General features: G+C 41.5%; 1 protein-coding gene across 1 annotated transcript; it reads left to right on the plus strand.

The window, feature by feature from the left end:
- The first annotated feature begins 1,407 nt into the window (after window positions 1-1,407).
- LOC311239641 (uncharacterized protein) lies at window positions 1,408-19,747 on the plus strand. The gene is made up of 4 exons (XM_084328018.1): window positions 1,408-1,652; window positions 2,579-3,414; window positions 5,203-5,300; window positions 18,742-19,747. The coding sequence occupies exons 1-4, from the start codon at window positions 1,484-1,486 to the stop codon at window positions 19,007-19,009; spliced, it is 1,371 nt and encodes a 456-aa protein (XP_084184144.1). The 5' UTR covers window positions 1,408-1,483; the 3' UTR covers window positions 19,010-19,747.
- The last annotated feature ends 1,647 nt before the right edge of the window (window positions 19,748-21,394 follow it).

Genomic DNA, 21,394 nt, shown 5'->3' on the forward strand with positions numbered 1-21,394 from the left:
CTCAAAGTCTTAGAGTCACATTCCTCAGGGGGCAGGAGAACCACTCAGATCCAGTTGAAGTAGAGTGGGCATGGTTAGACGCTGTAGGTCAGACTGAGGACAGCATAAAGCAGATCCATCGCACCACTGGTGCTCATATCCAGTTTGAGGCAGAACAGTTGCTGCAATCTGTATCATCACACTATCACTCGAGACATCCACACACAGAGAGACAGGGACATGGTTTAGAAAAGATCCCATGTCCGCAATAAGCAGACATGGGAGCAATAAACAGACATCATAACCGAACTAACGAGACTAAGCTAAGGGTCTATCCCCGACCAGGTTAGATCAGGGTAGGCTGAAGGAGAGAGAAAAAAGATGAGTCTTGAGCAAACATTTTAAAACTTCGACAGAGCAGGCTCCCCGGCCCTGACAATGGCGGGTAATTTATTCCACAGGTAGGGAGCGCAGTAGACAAAGGCTCTGTGGCCAGTGGATTTCTTTTTTACCCTAGGAATCGATAGAAGCCCTGCATTTTGTGAATGAAGACTCTTGAATGAAGACAAAAAGGTTCCCTTCCTGAAGCACAACTAAACATTTTCATGAATTCACTCGTTTTTAAATAACTTAAAGTATCCCTCCAATAGCTGATGTGAGGCATTCCTTCACAAACACGCTTGATTGATTGATTGAAAACTTTATTAACAGATTGCAGAATGGGTACAATACAGTACGGCTCAATACAAAACAACTGCTAAGAGGATGCAGACCAGAAAAATACTTTCGTCTTGTTTACACTGGGGTCCCCCATTTTCAATTAATCAGGACATTTATGACATACAAGACATACAGATAAACAGAACTGTGTAGTAAAAATAGATCATAAGAAATATATACATCCGAAGGCCTGTAATGTAGCCATGTTTATTTATGGCCGTATTTCCAACTAATCTCAAAACAAAGACTTTCATTTTGAATGGTAAGCAGCTTTGGTCTGCCAAAACAAATGAAGCAGCAATGTACCCATAATAAAAGGCTATGCCTTCAGTAGATTTATTATTTATAATATTGAGTTCACTTTATGCCTAGTGAATGTTTGGTTTGGTTTCAATAATTATAATGGCAATAAAATCAAAGAATATTATAGTATTATCCCAATCATTCTTTTAGCATAATTTCATATCCACAAATGAATAGCTTTAAACCCTTATTTATTATATTTGAAAATGAAACCAAGCAATTTTCAAGCAGCTCTTTTAATGTATTTGTATGAATGAACATTGAATTGTGTATAATAAAGATTATAAAAAAAAATAAAAAAAATAAACTGCTTTGGTCTGTGACAACTGCGCAGGCGCCGCAACCATGTCGCACTTTAGTGACGTTTATGCTGTCAACACACAACCTCCTTGGTTGACAACAACAACAACAACACAGTAGCGGTAGTTTGATAGCAAACTCGTGGACTGTAGATATTATCAGGAATAAATCCGTTTTCAAAATGTCTAGCATGCAAATTCTGACACTCAGAACATTTGTTAACGAGCGACTAACGGCTGCTGCCGACGAGATACTTGGGGTAATTGAGAGAACAATGGTCGAATACCGGGAGGAAGTTACCCGGTCTGTCGTCTATCAGTGCAAATTGAAAAGGGTCACACACAGAACAGGTTCGTATGCAACGGTTGGCATGAGTTACAACCTATATGGCTAAAACAAACAACAAAAACAGATGGCTGCGTAATATTCTATGCTGCTGAGGTGGTGGCCATGTTTAGCCAGCAGGCGTTCCCAAACTTGAGCCATGGGTCCCGAAAAACTAACTCTAGAATGGTAGTAAAAATGTAAATCCTAATCACTCTAGAATGGTAGTACAAATGAAAATCTTAATCACTCTAGATTGCTAGTAGACATTTAAATCAGAATCACTCTAGAATGCTAGTAGAAATGAAAATCACAATCAGTCTAGAATGGTAGTCAAAATTGTAATCCAGCTAAATATACAGCCATAGAACACTCAATGCAAAACATGCAATTTGTTGGGGGTGATTCACACCCGTGGCATTCTAAGTTGTTGTGCTCCATGATTACTCACCCAATAATTAATTGCTGTGACATATAGGCTACCGCGCTAGTATCAAATTATTTTTAAAGTTTTGGCAGAAAACGTATATTTAGTAAAAGTTGTGCACACAGAATGTGGTCCGTGCGAATCCCGTGGTAAAGTGGAGATACTACTAAATATGACTAAATATAAATTTTCTGACAGAACTTTCAAAGGAATTTGATACTATATGAAGAATATGATAAACAGCTGACCGCCAGTCACAGCAATTAATTATTGCCTGTGTGTTCACAGAGAATTACAATGCTGCAGGGGTGAATCCCCCCCAACAAATTGCATGGAGTGTTATATGGAATACATGCAATAATCAGTTATTATAGGGCTACCTATGCACTGACTACCTCCCAAGAGAGTTTAGTACGATGTTACACTTTTAATTTGCTTTTGAATTCTGGGGTCACAAAAAAGGAACTCCTGGATGTGTTACCTTGTTTTAACTCTTTGATGATACCTCCCCGTTTCATTATCTAGAACCCAAACATCTTACGGTGTCTGGCTGTAAAGAGGATGGACTCCCGGAGCAGCAGAACTACCCACCACTGCCTCCACAGATTAAAGAGGAACAGGGTGAGGAGCCAGTCCAAGGGCCTGAGGAGGAGGAGGACGACGACGAGGACGAGGAGGAGGAAGCTGATATCCTAAAGTTCATATTCACTCATCCTCCCACCGTAACACAAAGTGGTCAGGTGATCGCGACCAGTGCTCAACTCCCAATCTCTAGTCTGGGGAACAGTCACAGGGCTCCACAAGCCATCTCAACTGGGCAGATGAAGATGGAGGCAGATGATGAAGGGGACTGCGGCACATGGGAAACGCACGGCGGCGGCCGTCACGTCCTCAACTCAGATGAAACGCACGACGGCCGTCACGTCCTCAACTCAGATGAAACGCACGGCGGTGGCCGTCACGTCCTCAACTCAGATGAAACGCACGGCGGTGGCCGTCACGTCCTCAACTCAGATGAAACGCACGACGGCGGCCGTCACGTCCTCAACTCAGATGAAACGCACGACGGCCGTCACGTCCTCAACTCAGATGAAACGCACGACGGCCGTCACGTCCTCAACTCAGATGAAACGCACGGTGGCCGTCACGTCCTCGACTCAGATGAAACACACGGCGGCAGTCACGTCCTCAACTCGCACACTTACATTGAGACTGGCGGTGATTATTTTGGGAAGGAGAGCGCGTGGCCACGATCACATTTAGACGCACACAAATTAACAAACAAATGGACGACTCAAACATCTTGTATGGTCAGCAATGCAGCCCACCTGTCCTACAGTACAAGTCCTACTCCTTGTGAAGTAAGTGGAGATATTTTTCTAGTATTTTTATATCTAAACTAGTCTTTGTTAATGTGTGCTTACACATCGCACAAACATCTCTTCGTGATCAAATGGAAAATGTGTTTTTTTTTGTGTATTAACACATTGCCAGCAGGGGGTGCGCTATTTATCGCTTGAGTGCCAGCGCTTTAGTCAATGAGACGACGGGGATATTTGCGAATGCATAAACTATATCTTAAATTATGGCTATGTGTCTAATACAACCGTCGCTTATCAATGACTTGCTTGCAGTCAACATGTACGAAACGGATTGTTTTTTCATCAGTACATTTCCGTTTTATACCATTTTGAATACGAGTATAGTTTTGAAGCTTTCTAGTGATTCCAGAAAAATGCGCGAAAATAGCCCTTTACTGGAATACACAAAACACATTGTCATTTTTCGGCCTATTTATTAATCGTTTTCAAATAAACGCTAGATTATCGATAGTATATGTACACTTATGCACGCTAGAGAAGCGGGCTGAAAAATTGATTATCTATGCCCTGCCTGGCGCTAACGTTACGCACACACACATACACACATATGAGACACATTGTGAAAACTGTGAAAAAAGATCTGATTACCCCAAGACTGGTAAACTAAAGTCCTTACCTCACATCAGATGTTCTGCAAAAAGATTAATCCAATTCCTGATCGCCATTCCAAATATCGTTCGTGTTTATTGATCCAACGTTAGACCTCGAAACAGATAATCCACGCTGCTTTCGGTTGCCTCAATGAATGCAATAGTCTCAGGTTACATGAATGAATGAATGACTTATTTATATAGCACCCTTCACAGCACGAATGCACAGGGTGCTTTACACTACAGCTTAATATAAAAACACAATAAAACAAAATCAGAAATTTTAAAAGAGTTTTCAGAGGGGGCAGTTCGCAGGTCCAGGGCTCAGAAGTAAAATGTGGAGCCCGGAGTTTTTTTTTCTCATGCATTTCCATTGACTCTATTCCAATGGGTGCCATACCTTCCGGGAGACGATAGGGGGCGGTATTTTCCCTTTTCGAGCTCAGAGCCAGTCCCAATGATAACGTGAGGCTGGATGGATGAAAAATAAATGGATATCGCTAATAAAAGAAATAACGATTAAATAACGAGATTTCTCGTCATTGGCACTCAACGCATGGCGGCCAACAACGAGATTTCAACAGGACAGTAGCCTTACAGTGCCTTACAGTGTATTGCAAGGTCTGACATTGACCAAACTTGATATGCATGACCTTGGTGGGCTCTAGGTCAACTCCTGAAAAGGGGGTCAATGTCAGACTTTGCAATCAAAAGTTAGGGGGCTAATAACCCTTGCCATAATTTCAGTGCGCCCCCTAACTTTTGATTGCAAGGTCTGACATTGACCCCCTTTTCAGGAGTTGACCTAGAGCCCACCAAGGTCATGCATATCAAATTTGGTCAATGTCAGACCTTGCAATACACTGTAAGGCACTGTAAGGCTACTGTCCTGCCTCACTTCCAGTGATGAAGCTAAGCTATGCTAACGGAGCGTCTATTCCCAAAGCTAAAATGCACGCACAGAAACAAAAAAGGTATGTATCTTCTTGTCTAACTCCAGGGAAGATGTTAAATAAGCTAATTTCCCAAAATGTTGGAGTTCCCCTTTAACACTGACCTGACAATTTTTTTTGTCAGGCTGTTTATATTGCATACAACATACATTGCATTGTGACCCACTATAATCATAATTGAAGAATGTGATTGGCAGCATTTCAATTCTGGTCCATGTTTGCAGATGTCTACAGCAGGCAAGGAAAGGACTGCTCGTTACAGGGCAAGGTTAAATGCTGACCCATCTGCCAGGGAGGAACTCCTAGCAAAGAGACGAGCAAGGTATTGTTGCATTTACTGGATAACTCTGGCTATTTTCCGTATACAGTGTGAAATGGTCCACCCTTGGTGGCGCTACTGAAACAGTAAAGGAAAGAAGGATAATAACGAGGTTTATTAAAAGAACATGCCAGAGAGAGACAAGAATATAGATACCAGTTTCCTCTGTGCGTTCAGCCAGCTAATCACCCAACCCACAAGGGTATGTGATTCGACACAAACCACCATTGACCTCATTTTGACCTCTGACAAGTCCATGATCTCCAATAAAGGGGTGATAGCATGCTGGTTAAGTGATCATTATATGATTTTCTGTACCCGCAAAAAGCTAAAACAGAAGGCCGGCTGTCACAAAACAGTCACATCTAGAGACCTCAAAACCTACTCTAGAGAGGCCTTTAACCAAGAACTGGAGAGCATGGACTGGTCAGATGAACTCAGTGGTACACAGGTTGAAGAAACATGGCTTGGATTCAAAACCAAATTCACAACAATACTCAACAACATGGCACCCCTAAGAACCACCAGGGTTAAAAATCGCGCTGAGCCATGGATGCACACTGAAATACTGGCCGCTATGAAAACCAGAGACAAAAAATGCTCTGAACTTCATAGAAGTCAGACAAAGCTTTCCAAAAGCTCAAACAGTGAACTCCAAGCAGGGAGCGAAATTAACTTTTTGACTCACCGGCCAGTGGCGGGTAGATGGGAAGAATCTACCCGCCAAGCATATTTCTTACCTGCCAAATTCTTTTTGATTAAAAAAAAAAATATATTTTATATAAAAAGATTTTTTTTAAATAAAATATATATTATATAATCATACTTGTAGTTGTATTATCTGCGAGACATCGCCACCACGCAATAAGTCAAAATGCTCGCTATCTGCAAACAGCTCCACTGTCTGTGTGTATACTTGAGTAGGGATGGGAATCGAAAACCGGTTCCCATTGGGAACCGGTTCCTAATTGGCCAATGCCTGGAACCGTGTGGCTCCTGTGACTTTCGATTCCCTTATCGCTGCCTACAGTTGCACAATAACGTTACGTTACCATGTAGCCATGGCAGACTCTATTTGATTCCTTAAGGGCTCGAAATTGCCTGGGTTTTGGTAATATGCTCCCGAAATGCTCCCGCTGTTTGGCTACTTCTATGTGCAGTGAAAACTACTTGAATGCTTTAGAACATTGTCATTGATTTAGTTTAGGGTGAGCTAAAATTAGCCGCGGAGCAAACGTGAGCTAACGTGAGCTAACGCTATTTAATCAACCTCACAAAGAGAGATAAACAGCTGACAGCGGATAGTACAGGTACAAATACAATAAAACAGCAGGTGGGGGCTGTTGTGTAAACCTTGTACTCTTTAGTTCACATATAATGAGAGACGCGAGTGCTTGTTTACAAGTCTGTAAAGTGTAAACCAGGAAGTACAGTGGTGCAACATACAAATGTGTCCGTGTAGCAACACAAGCCAATACATAAAGGACAGGGGCCCGGGGAGCTCTCTCTCTCTCTCTACAGACAGAAGTCAGAGGAATAACAACCTGTTATTCAATAGATTAAATTAGTTTAAGAATAAAAAAATAAATACATTTTAAGAGAATCTCAAATACATTATTTTATTTAAGTGTAGGCTATAGTTAATGTTTTATTTTTTACAGTTTTTGTATTTTTCTGACATGGGGGCTCAACAATAAATGACAATCAGAAATGTCAAGTTGCATGTTGTTATTCTAACCAGCTTAGACCCCGACGCTCTGCATCTTCTGGCCGCCTCAGACCTACTCCTATCCGAGCTCCGGGAGGGTCATCAAAGAGAAGTTGCCTATTCTCAGTCCTTTCCCCACAATGGTGGAATGAACTACCCACCCCAGTTAGGACAGCCGAATCACGTCCAATCTTTCGCCGTCGACTAAAGACGCACTTCTTCAACCATTATCTGAATAAAAAAAAATATATCTAACCCTAACTAACCGTACTGTCATGCACTTGTCCTAATAAACTAACCTACACTGTAGCACTCAACACTTTGATGAACATTGTTGCTCAGCTGATAGAGTTGTGCCCTTCCTGATGGCTTGTCGTACAGAACTTGTAAGTCGCTTTGGATAAAAGCGTCAGCTAAATGACTAAATGTAGTTCTGTTGCATTTCCAATTTATTTATTTAAATTATAAATTGATCAGGTATCGATAAGGGAATCGATAAAGAATCGAATCGATAAGCAGAATCGATAATGGAATCGTATCGATAAAATCCTATCAATTCCCATCCCTATACTTGAGTAGCCTCCAGCTCCAGCAAGGATTCTCCGGCGCTGCAGCTAGACCCTATATTCAGCTAGACCCTACATTCAGCATGCAAGGATTCTCCGGCGATGCAGCTGGACCCTATTGGTATAATGTTACGGTTCTTTGGTCAAATCACATTCAACATGCCCTCAGCTAGAATATGCATTGAATCAATGTTATAAGACATTGATATATGATGAATTGAAAATGGGGGACCCTGATGTAAACAAGACGAAAGTCTTTCTCTGGTCTGCATCCCCTTAACAATTGTATGTATTGAGCTGTACTGTACTGTACCCATTCTGCAATCTGTTAATAAACTTTTCAATCAATCAATCAATCAATCAATCAATATCAGGAGCTATCTGTAGCTACTGCTAGCCCGCTAGATAACGTTAAGACAATTTAGTTTACTGGGACATATAGAGCTAACGTGAGCTAGCTAACGTGAGCTAGCTAACGTGAGCTAGCTAACGAGGGAACGGAGGTATTATGCACTCGAGTCGACTATTGCTGGAGCATTTGTTGATATCAGCAGCTATCAGTAGCTAGCCAGCTAGATACCGTTAGACAATGCCTCGTCATGTATTAAACTAAAAGTGAATAGTTGACTGGGTCATTGTTTAAACAGTAACGGTAGCTCATGGAGGTCCGCTCTTCTAGACTAGAGCAGATTGCCTCTGTGTTGATACGAGCAGAAGCCCTTAGCCAATAGTATCCCGCTGCAGGGCTGGGCGGATATGACTCGTTGCCACGTTTTTTTTCAAAATAAGAGTATCATACGAACCGAATGTTGCTAACTGCCGGAGCCATCGATATTATGACAGTGGAGATGCGCTTGGGGCGGAAATGAGACCCGCACAGATTTTCAAAATAAGAGTATCGTTATGAACTTGATTGATTGATTACACGCCACACGGCGGGCAGACCTCTCAGTGGGAGGCGCCAAACGTAAAAACTGAGCGCCAATGGCCCCCTGACTCCAAGCCCACGTGGTTGAACTAAAAATTCAAAGAAACAGACTAAGAATTGACGTAAACACCATGATCAAAACCGCAAAAAGAAATTTCATCTGACAAAACTGAGGAAAACAAAAACAAACCACGTGAACTTTGGAAATGACTCAATAATCAACTAGGCTGCAGTAAAAAACTTAAAACCAGATTCTTAGGTCGCTTTCACATATAGTTTTGGTGGACTCGGTGCGGTTCTGGTGGTGAAGTTGCAACATTGTTGCATTCTTCATTTGGTTCGCCTGCGTTCACATAGAAATCTGTGAGGCGCACCGAACCTTCTGAACAATGTCACACGGTCGAAAAGGGCGCTTGTCTATTGGACAGTGGAAATGTGTGTGTGGCTGCGAGCCCGTGTGTGTGTGTGTCTGTGTGTGGACTGTCTGCAAGCCCTCCAGATCAGCGGAGGCGAGTTTTGACATGGCATTGATCCATTGTTCTATTGAAGCACATTACCACCATCCTCTCGCTAAACAACTTGTAGACCACTGTGTTTTTATGAGTGCCCACAAGTAGCTGTTTTATTAATAATATAATAAGCCGCGTTTTTTCTTCCTTCCCAAGATGCACAGATAGATAGATAGATAGATAGATAGATAGATAGATAGATAGATAGATAGATAGATGCAGTGTGCTTGTTTTGCAGTGAATGAATGCTGCGAGCAGTGGTAAGGTAATAATAGTATTGACGTGGCATTGATCCATTGATCCAATGCCGTGCGCCTCGGTAATAATAATAAGCCGCGTTTTTTCTTCCTTCTTCCCAAAATGCACAGTTAGATAGATAGATAGATAGATAGATAGATAGATAGATAGATAGATAGATGCAGTGTGCTTGTTTTGCAGTGAGTAATAATAATCACTTCCTATATTTGGTTCGCGTTTGGTCCGATGAAGCGAACCGAGACCGACGTTTTCAGGCGGACCAGAGTTCGCCTGTTTGGTCCGCGAACCGAGTTCGACACGCATTCACACAAACCCGAAAAACCGGACTATCGAATTCTGGTCCGAAAGTCCGGACCAAACAGCCCCTGTGTGAAAGCGACCTTAAACATAAACATAAAGACGGACAACACGCTCATCACAGACAAGCTGGATGTAGCCAATTACTTAAACATCTTCTTCACAAACATAGCCACAACACTGGTAAACAAACTACCCTCCCACTCAGAGCATTATGGGGTAGAACACATAGTAGCATACTACAAAAACCTAGGGGTCCGCAAAGACGACTTCAAACTAGAAATGGTAACAACCGATGAGGTACTCAAAAAATTGAGCGCCCTCCAACCTAACAAGGCCACTGGCCATGACAACATCCCCTCCAAATTCCTCAGAGACTCAGCAGCCGCCATCACCCCAGTCATCACACACATAATAAACCTCTCCATAAAACAGGGACACGTCCCCAAGGACTTCAAAATTGCTAGAGTGACCCCTCAGCACAAAAAGGGCAGCAAATTAGACCCAGGCAACTACCGCCCTGTTTCTATTCTTACCTCCATCTCGAAAATCATGGAGAAAATAGTCTACGAACAGGTCGAAAAGTACCTGGCGTAAAAAAATCTAATCTACGAATTCCAATCTGGCTTCAGAACGTCCCACTCCACTGACACATGCCTTCTCTATTTGAATGACCACATCAAACAAGAGGTGGACGCGGGCAAATACTACGGCATGGTCATGCTGGACCTACAAAAGGCCTTCGACACTGTCAATCACTCCATTCTGATTGAAAAGCTAAAAGCAATTGGTTTTGATTAGGGATGTCCGATATTATCGGCCTACCGATATTATCGGCCGATATCGGCATTAAAATGTGATATCGAAAAATATCTATCGGTTTTCAATTTTTTTTTTTTTTTTTTTAAACATTTCTATAACCTTTATTTACCCAGGCAAGCAAGTAAGAACAAATTCTGATTTTATTTATTGTCAAAAGTATGCATAATGTTGTGTTAATTCCACAACAAGAGATATGTAATGTTAATTACCTGAAATTATTCCATTTTTGGGGGGGGGGGGGACCCTGCATATATCGGTATCGGTTGATATCGATATCGGAAATTAAGAGTTAGACAATATCGGTATATCGGTATCGGTAAAAAAGCCAATATCGAGCATCCCTAGTTTTGATAGTTTATCAGTGAGCTGGATGCAATCCTACCTGGAGGGGAGAGAACAGATGGTGGAGGTAAACGGTACTCTATCCCCCCCCTCACAGTGAGCTGTGGTGTTCCACAAGGAAGCATACTAGGACCGCTACTGTTCCTAATTTATGCAAATGACATGTCGTCAGCCTGTGACTGCAACTTGTTCCTGTTTGCGGACGACTCAGCCCTGCTGGTCTCTGACAAGAACAAGTTGCAGGTTGAAAAAACCCTCAGCTCGGAACTAGGCAAAATCTGCATATGGCTCGCTGATAACAAACTATCATTACACATGGGCAAAACGGAGTCCATTCTCTTCGGTTCAAATAACAAACTCAGCAAGACCGACGGCTTCTCATTTACAGTGGGTGACAATATTGTCACAAGGAAAGATGAAATTACCTACCTGGGTTCCATCCTAGAGGCAAATCTTTCCTGTGACAAAATGGCATCCAATGTAATAAAAAAAGTCAACCAACAAACTAGATTCTTGTACCGGATCTCCTCTCTGGTAAACAAGAATACCCTGAAGACTCTGGCAGGAGCACTCATTCAAGGGTACTACGACTATGCTTGCACCTCATGGTACCAAAGCACCTCAAAGGCGCTAAAAACAAGATTACAAACATCACAAAACAAACTGGTCAGACTACTACTTGACCTTACCCCTAGAACCCACCTCACCCCTGCCCACTTTGACAACCTAGGATGGCTTAAGAGTAGACGACAGAGTACAGCAACTTGCAATGGGCCTGGTCTACAAGATACACTATACGACTAAGGTACCCATGTACATGTCAAAATACTTCCCAAAGGTCAGTGAATACCACGACCACAACACCAGAGGAAGCTCTACAAATCATGTTAAACCCAGATTCGGCTCAAACAAGGGACTAAACACGTTTAGCAATTATGCCACATCAATGTGGAACGCCCTACCCAAAGCTGTAAAGGAATGTGAATCCCTACCCACATTCAAAACCGCTCATAAAGAGCACCTACGGGAGGCTGCAATTCGAAACTGGCCACCGTAAATGACAGTCTCCTCCCCACTGCATGTATATATTCTCTCCCCACCGTATGTATATTTCTCTCCCACCCACCCACCCCCTCCAAATGTACAGTCTCCTCCCCACCGTATGTATATTTCTCTCCCACCCCCTCCTAATGTACAGTCCCCTCCCCATCATATGTATATACTCTGTCAGGATCTATGGGTAACAGTACTGTATATTTGAATACCGTTTATGTCACAAATGTATCAGTACTAAATACCTGTATGTCCCTATGCCATAAATGTCATGTATGCTGTGTATGTCATAAATGTCAATATGAATTGAAAATGGGGGACCCTGATGTAAACAAGACAAACGTCTTTCTCTGGTCTCCATCCCCTTAACAATTGTGTGTATTGAGCCATACTGTATTGTACCCATTCTGCAATCTGTTAAATAAAGTTTCATTCATTCATTCATTCAGTAGAAAGCTATCTGGCTGCATGTTAGCCTAGCTTAGCACAATGAATGGAAGCGGACATGACCGGTTAGCCTAGGCATTGTCCAACTAACACCTCTCCCGAAGGCTAACCGGTCATGTCCGCTTCCATTCATTGTGCTAAGCTAGGCTAACATGCAGCCAGATATCTTTCTATTGAACGCACAGAGAGGAAACTGGTATCTATCGTATTGTCTCTCTCTGGAGAAGACGGTAAGCAAATTTCCCAAAATGTTGGCGTGTTCCTTTAAGAATGTGGGCACTGATACAGTATGCGAATATTAACTAAATGGGTTTTATTTCTATAAAGAAAAAAAGCATACGCCGGTTGGGGCGGTAGGCAAGTAATGTACTCGGTGGCTACCGTGGCAAGCCTACCTGAAACATATGTGTAGATGCCATACGCCCTTCATTCATTGGGGGGACATATTTATTACCAACTATAGCATGCCACAAACATATGTGCTCCAATGAGCACCCATTCTAGTTTTGTTTGTTTAAGGTCATTGTTAAATGTTTAATTGTTTGTTTCCCACTGTTTTGTGGTATTATTTTTTGTACTCTTTGTGAAGCACTTTGTGACTCTGCTCTGTGAAAGGTGCTATGCTAAAATACACTTTATTTACTTACTTACTTACTTACTTACTTACTTACTTACTTACTTACTTACTTACTTACTTACTTACTTACTTACTTACTTACTTACTTACTTACTTACTTACTTACTTACTTACTTACTAGCATCTCAGTGTTAAGAAGAACATATTTGTGTTGTGCGTGACCCTACGAAATGAATTGGAGGGTCACTCAAGTGACCAACAGTAGACCAGCTGACAAGAGGTCGGAATCTATCAGTATATGATTAGAACAATTGGATCTACAGTAGGTTGAGAATTACTGTAATTCTTTTTACATTTAAATAGGCCTGTTTGAAAAGGAATAATGGATAAGATAGAGTTGAAAGACTTTTGTCTCATTCGTTAGAACGTGATTCGGGCATACAAATGTAGAGTGCTTTGAGTGTCTATAAAAGCGCTATATACAGTAGTACAATGATTCACAAATGTCAATGCGGCTGGACAAGGGATCCTCCTTGTAGAATCCTCGTTTTTGCAGCATCTAGCTAACATTTCACATTAGCCTCTTCTCCTTGAACATTGTTTAAAATCCTAAACTGTTAAAGAGGGGAGCAGTGTAACCTCCCCCCCCCCCCCTCAAAGCCATGTCTCAGAAGCGTAAATTCATGTTTTCCATTCGTTTTTGTGAATGTCTCCCATTCTAGAGCGCTGATTTCTTTTTTTATGATGATGGGGATTTCCCTTTAACCTTGGATTTTTGTCTCGCAAATAACGACTTACTCATTTAATTAGTGCTGTCAATAGATACAAAAAATTTACTAATTAATCTCACAATTTTCTGTAAAAATTGCTTTTTTCTACTTAAGACCGAAGCTTGTAACAGATATTTAAATCATGGAATTAATGTAAAATCAACACAAAGAAAGTATATTTAGATTCAAAGACTATTTTAATAGCTTTCTTTGAATACATTTTCTCTCCTGTGAAATACAAATGTTCAACAAAACCATCAACATTGACTCAGCTAGACCTCTTTTTTTTATTATTATTATTATCTTCTTTTCCCCCCTTCTTTTTCCATTTTTCTCCCCTCCCAATGTTAGTCGTTATGCCAATTCCCAATCCCCTTCCTGGTCGTTGCGCACTCTACCCCCTACCGTCGGTCCGGGAGGGCAAAGACTATCACATGCTTCCTCCGACACATGTGTACCGTGTGCTTCTTTTCACCTGGCAGCGCGGACTCTCACTGGGAGAGTTTAGATTTATCTTTTTTTTATTGGAAGAATTAGTACATATTTATACATTTTAGTTATCAAAATTATACAACTTCCATTTCCTTCCCCATTCCTATCCCCTAATCGGCACCCATCCCACCCAGTGAGGGCGACGACAAACATACATGTATAAAAAAAAAAAGATAAAATAAAAAATAGAGACATTTAAATAATTAAACAAAAGTACAGATGTGGCAGACAAAGCTACGCAAAAGAAAAATGAAGTAAAATTAAAATAAAACAAAGAAAAAAAAATTATATATATATACCGTAATAATAATATATAATATAAGTGTTACTCTCCATTTTAGTAGCGTAATTTCCAGATGGTAAAACAAATCAAATGGAAAGTAAATTTAACACCCTTAGCAGACCACCACAATGCCATCTCCCCAGCCATGTGTGGGCTAGCAGTGTCATGAAGATAGATAGATAGGGGGAGGAGGGGGGTCATGGGGTCCCAAGTTTGGATGGAGTCATATGGGTTTTGAAATGAGATAGGAAGGGCTGCCATGTTTTGTGGAAGATATCCGTGTGGCCTTGTGTAGTAAATCTGATTTTCTCTATATGTATAAGAGACATGACATCCCTCATCCAGTGTAAGTGTGAAGGGGGAGTGGCTGCCTTCCAGTTGAATAGGATGAGGCGTCTGGCAATGAGTGAGGCAAAGGCCATGGCATTGGATTGCCCAAGCCAAATAGTGCAATAAGAGGGCATGGGTCAATATTCATAAAAAATATGTCTGAATAAGATTTAAAAATGGAAGTCCAGAAAGGGGCCAGTACTGGACAATGCCAGAACATATGAATAAGTGAGCCAGGGGCTTGGTGACACCGGTCGCATGTGGGATCCATGCCAGGATTTATCTTCGCCAGTCTAGTCTTTGACCAATATAGACGGTGGAGGAGCTTGAACTGTATCAGTGAATGGCGGGCACATATTGAAGAAGAGTGTATTCGGGCAAGAGCGTTTTCCCATTCTTTGTCTGTAAATTGATGATTTAGATCGGACTCCAAGTTTTGTCTTATAGCCAATACTGAGGAGGGTAGGGATAGGGATATGATGTTATATAGTTTAGATATTGAGCCTTTGATTACAACCTTCACCTCCAAGATGCGATCGATCAAAGTTTTTGGGGGTGTATGGGGGAACTGGTCAAATTTGCTCTTAACAAAATCACGTATCTGTAGATATCTGAAAAAATTTGTTTTTGGTAAGTTAAACTTTAGGGACAGTTGTGTGAAAGACATAAATGAACTGTCTTGGTACAAATCATAAATGTTCAGAATGCCCTTCTTAAACCAGTTGCTGAAGGTTTCATCCACCATAGAGGGAGGGAAAAGGACGTTTTTGTGGACAGGTGACGACTGTGACATGGCGTGGAGACCAAAGTGTTTTCTGAACTGGGACCAGATCCGGAGGGAGTGTTGTACTAAGAGGTTGTTGGTATACTGGGCGGTTGTGACTGGGAGCGAAGAGCAGACTAAGGATTGCAAAGATGTTCTAGAACAAGATGCCCTTTCCATGTCCACCCATGCCGGTACCCACTGACAGAGTCCGTAGTGGGAGTGACTCCAGTAGAGAATGCTGTGAATATTTGCAGCCCAATAGTAGACCAAGAAATTGGGTAGTGCGAAGCCTCCCTGCGATTTAGGCTTCTGGAGGGCCATTTTATTTATTCGGACTGGGCGTTTGTTCCAAATAAAATCTGATATTGCCTTGTCGAGGGCTTTGAAAAATGACTTTGGAATAAAGGTTGGAATATTTTGAAATAAGTACAGACATTTCGGTAATGTGTTCATTTTCACTAGCTAAGGAGTTTATGGGGAAGAGTTCACTCTTGTTTAAGTTTAATTTATAGCCAGAAAAAACACCAAACTTGTGTAGTATGTGAAGGACACGTGGAAGTGTGGCCGCTGGCTCCGCGATATACAACAGGACATCGTCCGCATATAGCGAGATTCTTTGTTCCTGTCCATTTCTAATGATGCCTTGGACATGGCGGTCCTTGCGAAAGGAAATAGCTAGTGGCTCGATCGCTAGTGCAAATAGTAGCGGAGAGAGAGGGCAACCCGGTCTTGTACCGCGTTGTAGGGGGAAATATTCCGAAGTCACATCAATTGTTCGAACTGATGCCACTGGAGAGGAGTATAAAAGTTTGACCCAGGACACAAATTTCTCGCCGAAACCGAATTTCTGCAGAGTATAGAATAAATAGTCCCATTCAACCCGGTCAAAGGCCTTCTCTGCGTCTAGCGCAACAACGACCTCTGCAACGGGAGACTCGGTGGATGAGTAAATTATATTCATAAGGCGCCGCAGGTTGAAAAAAGCCATTCTATCCTTCACAAAGCCAGACTGGTCTGGATGGATAATACTTGGTATAACGGATTCCAGTCGTCGAGCGAGTACCTTTGCCAAGATCTTTGCTTCATTGTTAAGGAGAGAAATAGGACGATATGAGCCACTAGGGAGAGTTTAACGTGTGGAAGGTCACACTACCTCTCTCAGATACTTCCCTTGCTGTGCAGGCGCCCCGACCGAACTGTAGGAGTCGCTGTTTACACCCACCCGCTAACACTGCCAATCGTGTTAGTATGGACGGTCGGCCAACCCGGAAGCACCACAGCTGGATTCGATCCCACTGTCTCTGTGGTGGTAGACAGACGCTAAGTCCGCTGCGCTACCCGACCGCCCTAACTAGACCTCTTTCTTATATCCACGGCGCTAACAGAAATAAAAACAACCCAGGCCTATGTTAAAGTGCAGATTGGCTTAGAGGACGATAATGTCTTGTATGAGCTACCAGTAATATAAATCATATTAACACTTTGGTTGCCACTTGTTAACATGGTAAAACGTGGTTGAATGCCAGCACCCACTTCAATGATAGCGTTGTGAACGCACAATCCCGTCGCTTATCAATGACTTGTTTGCAGTCAACATTGTCGAAACGGATTGTTTTTTAATCGGTTCATTTCCGCATTTTGAAAAGCTTTTCAGGAAAATGTATAGATTCTGTGATAAACAGCATTTACTGGAATATGCTGGCATACACAAAAAACGTTGTCATTTTTCGGCCTATTTATGAGTTTACCTAGCAGACCTCCTCACCCCCTATACCAACGCCAAGGCCCTCAGATCGGCTGATAAGGGTCTCCTAACCACCCGTAGGTCTAACTTCAAGTCTAGGGGGGGACATGCTTTTGCGGTCACAGCCCCTGACCTCTGGAACAGCATCCCCATGTCTATTAAATCTGCCCCCTCCATCGAGTCTTTTAAATCAAAACTCAAAACCCACCTATATCGCCTGGCCTTCCCTGACTCACTTTGACTCTTGCCGTACTTGTTTACGTGTTGTTCTGTTTTTCCTTTGTCTATCCGTTGATTTTATAAAAAAATATCAGTTTATTTTATACTTTTCTTTGTACTTATGTGAAGCACTTTGGTTGACAAGCGTCATGTTTAAACGTGCTATATAAATAAATTTTTATTGATTGATTGATAGATTATCGATAGTATATGTGTACTTATGCACGCTAGAGAAGCGATCTGAAAAATATATTCTCATTTCCTGATCAGCACGCACACACACACATGGGGCACACGCTGATATCTCTGTGAAAATAGATCCGATTACCCCAAGACTGGTAAAATAAATTGCTTACCTCAGATCAGATGTTCTCCAAAAAGATTATTCCAATTCCTGACCGCCATTCCAAATATCGATCGTGTTTATTGATTCAGCGTTGGGTACTGTACATATGTATTCCACGTGTTTTCCGGCTCGGCGATCACTTGGGTCTCTTCAGATGCCTCGACGGAAAAGTAAAATGAGGAGGCTGGACCCCCCCCATCAGTCTAATCTAATGGGGTGCAGTTACACAGGGAGAGACGATAGGGGGCGGTATTTTCCCAATGGAGCTCAGAGAGAGTCTGCAGCACTAGCGTGAGGCTCGATTGATGAAATATGAATTCAAATCGCTAATAAAAATAAATACGACAAACAAACGCTATATAGTAGGGATGCTCGATATTGGCTTTTTTACCGATACCGATATACCGATATTGTCCAACTCTTAATTTCCGATACCGATATCAACCGATATCAACCGATACCGATATATGCAGGGTTTCCCCCCCAAAAAATTTAATAATTTCAGGTAATTAACATTACATATCTCTTGTTGTGGAATTAACACAACATTATGCATACTTTTGACAATAAATAAAATCAGAATTTGTTCTTACTTGCTTGCCTGGGTAAATAAAGGTTATAGAAATGTAAAAAGAAAAAATAATTTAAAAATAATTTAAAAACCGATACCGATATTTTCCGATATCACATTTTAATGCCGATATCGGCCGATAATATCGGACATCCCTACTATATAACGTTGCTGGCATTCAACTGGCGGCATGAACTAATGACAACGCATCCGTGGCACTCAAAGTGTTAACAACTAAAATGTGTTCCATCTTCATGTCAGATGATTTTCAAAAAGGTGCATGAATCAATGCAAAAAAAGAACAAGCAAAGATACTGCTGAAAGTTCAGAACGTTGAACATTTAATATAAGATGATCAATTGGATAGTTTTCTGATTTTTGTGTATTTGTTTATAATAATTTCTTTCTTTTTTTAGCTATCAAATAAGAAAGGAGAGTGGGCTTATCGACCGGACCTCCATCAAGGACATGAGCAACGAAGCTCAGAGCAAAACGCGCAGGATGTGGAGGATCGCCAAACAGAAGCAGAGAGAGAGGATGTCTCAGGGCACCCTGACCACCGGCAGGTCTCTGTCTCTAGAAGAGGACTCCTCCTCCAGTCTAATAGAAGACCAAGGATCCCCTCCACTCTGGATACCTACTGTGTATGAGCATCCGGTCCAGAGGGGAAACCAAATGGCATAGTGTTTAACCTGACCCATAGACTCCCACTAGAGCCTTCTCTCCTGTGTCTCCCCTAAGTGAATTGCCCAACTCTCCTTGAAAGTGAAAAAAGATAATGATGACATTTAAGTTGAAAACCACATAGTACAATGCATAGGTGAGCAGTTCAATAATGACTGACAAATGGGGACATCATATTTGCCGGTTTAAAGGCACGCCAGCATTATGGGCAATGCGCTCACCGTCCTCTCCGGAGTCAGACAAGAAGATAGATAGCAATTTCCTCTGTGCGTTCAGTAGAAAGCTATTCGACTATCCGCTTCCATTAATTTGTGCTAAGCTAGGCTAGCTTAGCTAGAGAGGCAGACCAAAAACCACCTTGAGAAGAACCACAGAACAGGAGATGAAGAAAGAAGGGCTGTCCTGAAAGATCTGGAGCGGAGGGCACAAGACCGAAGAGGATGGAGGAGCTTCGTCAATGGCCTATGTTCCTTTGGGAATTTAAAGGCCTAAGCTAGGCTAGCTTGCAGCTGGATAGAGTAGCTTTCTACTGAAGACACAGAGAGGAAATTGGTATCTATCTTCTTGTCAAACTCTGGAGAAGACGGTAAGCCAGTTTCACATAATGTTGGTGTATTCCTTTTAAAGTTGAAAATCAACAGGGCTGTACAATGCATAGGTGAGCAGTTCAATTATAGCTGATAAGTGGGCATCATATTGGCCAGTTTAGCCCTTTCACTACCACACTACAGAAGGTTAACCTTTCATTACTACACTACAGATGGTTAACCCGTCTGTAGTGTGGTAGTGAAAGGGTTAACCTTCTGTAGTGTGGAAGTGAAAGGGTTAACCCATTGCTATGTGGCAGTGAAACTGGCAGAAGGTTAACCCTTTACTATCACACTACAGACCGTTACCGTCTGTAGTGTGATAGTAAAGGGTTAACCTTCTGTAGTGGGTGTGGTAGTGAAAGGGTTAACCTTCTGTATTGTTGCAGTGAAAGGGTTAACCGCTTGGTAGTACGGCAGTAAAAGGGTTAACCTTCCGTATTGTCGCAGTGAAAGGGTTAACCGTTTGGTAGTGCAGCAGTGAAAGGGTTAACCTTCTGTATTGTCACATTGAAAGGGTTAACCATTTGGTAGTGTTGTAGTGAAAGGGTTAATATGGTATAACATTTCTGCGAGTGCTGGGCCCCAGCAGATTAGGATGTGTCTGTCACTGCAGTGATACAGATACCTTGTATAAATTAAGGTTTGGGTTGTGGGGCATGACCTCCTCCCACAGAAAGCAATGCACAATGTTTAATAATTAATACTACTTGTAACAGAGAGGGTTCCAACTACAACAGAGAACACATTATCGTTGGTCTTGCATACAACTTTGAATGAACTTTTTTTTATGCAATGTGATGCATAAAATCTCAAATCATTGATTTGTTAATTTGGAATCTAAATTAATAGAAAATAATATATGTATCTTGTATCAACTATCTTGTGTTTTTATTATAAATACATTCTATTTTTAAACATGTTATAAATTAATTATTTGGTGTAAGGTTTTAATTGCATCTATTACATTATTGCTGTTTTGTCACATTTACACTTTAATATATTTACAGTATGAAAACAGCTCATTTTCCAAAACATTTTATGTAATATTCTCAAGACATGTACCACAAGACTGTGAAGGTTTCAGTGTTAAAAAGGACTATTTGTGTGTCCACCAACCTCTTGCAATGTACCCATAGCAGTTAATGTAATTTTTTTTAACCTGTGCTTCTGGATTGTGTAGTTCTATGTTGTCTTGAACACAGCATTATGTCTGGTGTGAATCCTAATCCTATCTGTGTATCCCAAAGTTCCAAAAATCACATAAAAACATGAAAAGTATAGCATTCATATTTTGATGAATTCGTTTTAGCTTTTGATACATCACAGAGAAAATTAATTAGCACTTCTGATTTTGAGATCATAACTTATTAATAAATCATAACTTTGTCTTGGATTTGGTCTTAAAGGAACACGTCAACATTATATGAAATGCTTCTTGCAGACAAGAAGATGGATACCAATTTCCTCTCTGTATGTTCAGTAGAAAGCTATCTGGCTGCAAGATAGCCAAGCTTAGCGCAAATGAATGGAAGCGGATACGGACCAGCTAGCCTAGCTTAAAACTCTGCGAAAGGTGTTTTTGGCCAACAGCTATGCTAGCTGGTCCGTATCCGCTTCCATTAATTTGTGCGAAGCTTGGCTAGCTTGCAGCCAGATAGCTTTCTACTGAACGTTCATACAGAGAGGAAATTGGTATCTATCGTCTTGTCTGATACTGGAGAAGGCGGTAAGCACATAATGTTGGTGTGTTCCTTTAAGCAGAAAAATGTAAGTAGCTTTTATAAATTAAACTGGA

The sequence above is a fragment of the Notolepis coatsorum genome (genome assembly GCF_963971535.1).
Source record: "Notolepis coatsorum genome assembly, chromosome: 13".
In the NCBI taxonomy this organism is placed as follows: Eukaryota; Metazoa; Chordata; class Actinopteri; order Aulopiformes; family Paralepididae; genus Notolepis; species Notolepis coatsorum.

Coding starts and splice junctions, on each gene's coding strand:
- LOC311239641 (XM_084328018.1), top strand. CDS start 1,484: ATGTCTAGCATGCAAATTCTGACACTCAGAACATTTGTTAACGAGCGA. Junction 1,653..2,578: donor AAGGGTCACACACAGAACAG/GTTCGTATGCAA, acceptor TTCATTATCTAG/AACCCAAACATCTTACGGTG. Junction 3,415..5,202: donor CAAGTCCTACTCCTTGTGAA/GTAAGTGGAGAT, acceptor CCATGTTTGCAG/ATGTCTACAGCAGGCAAGGA.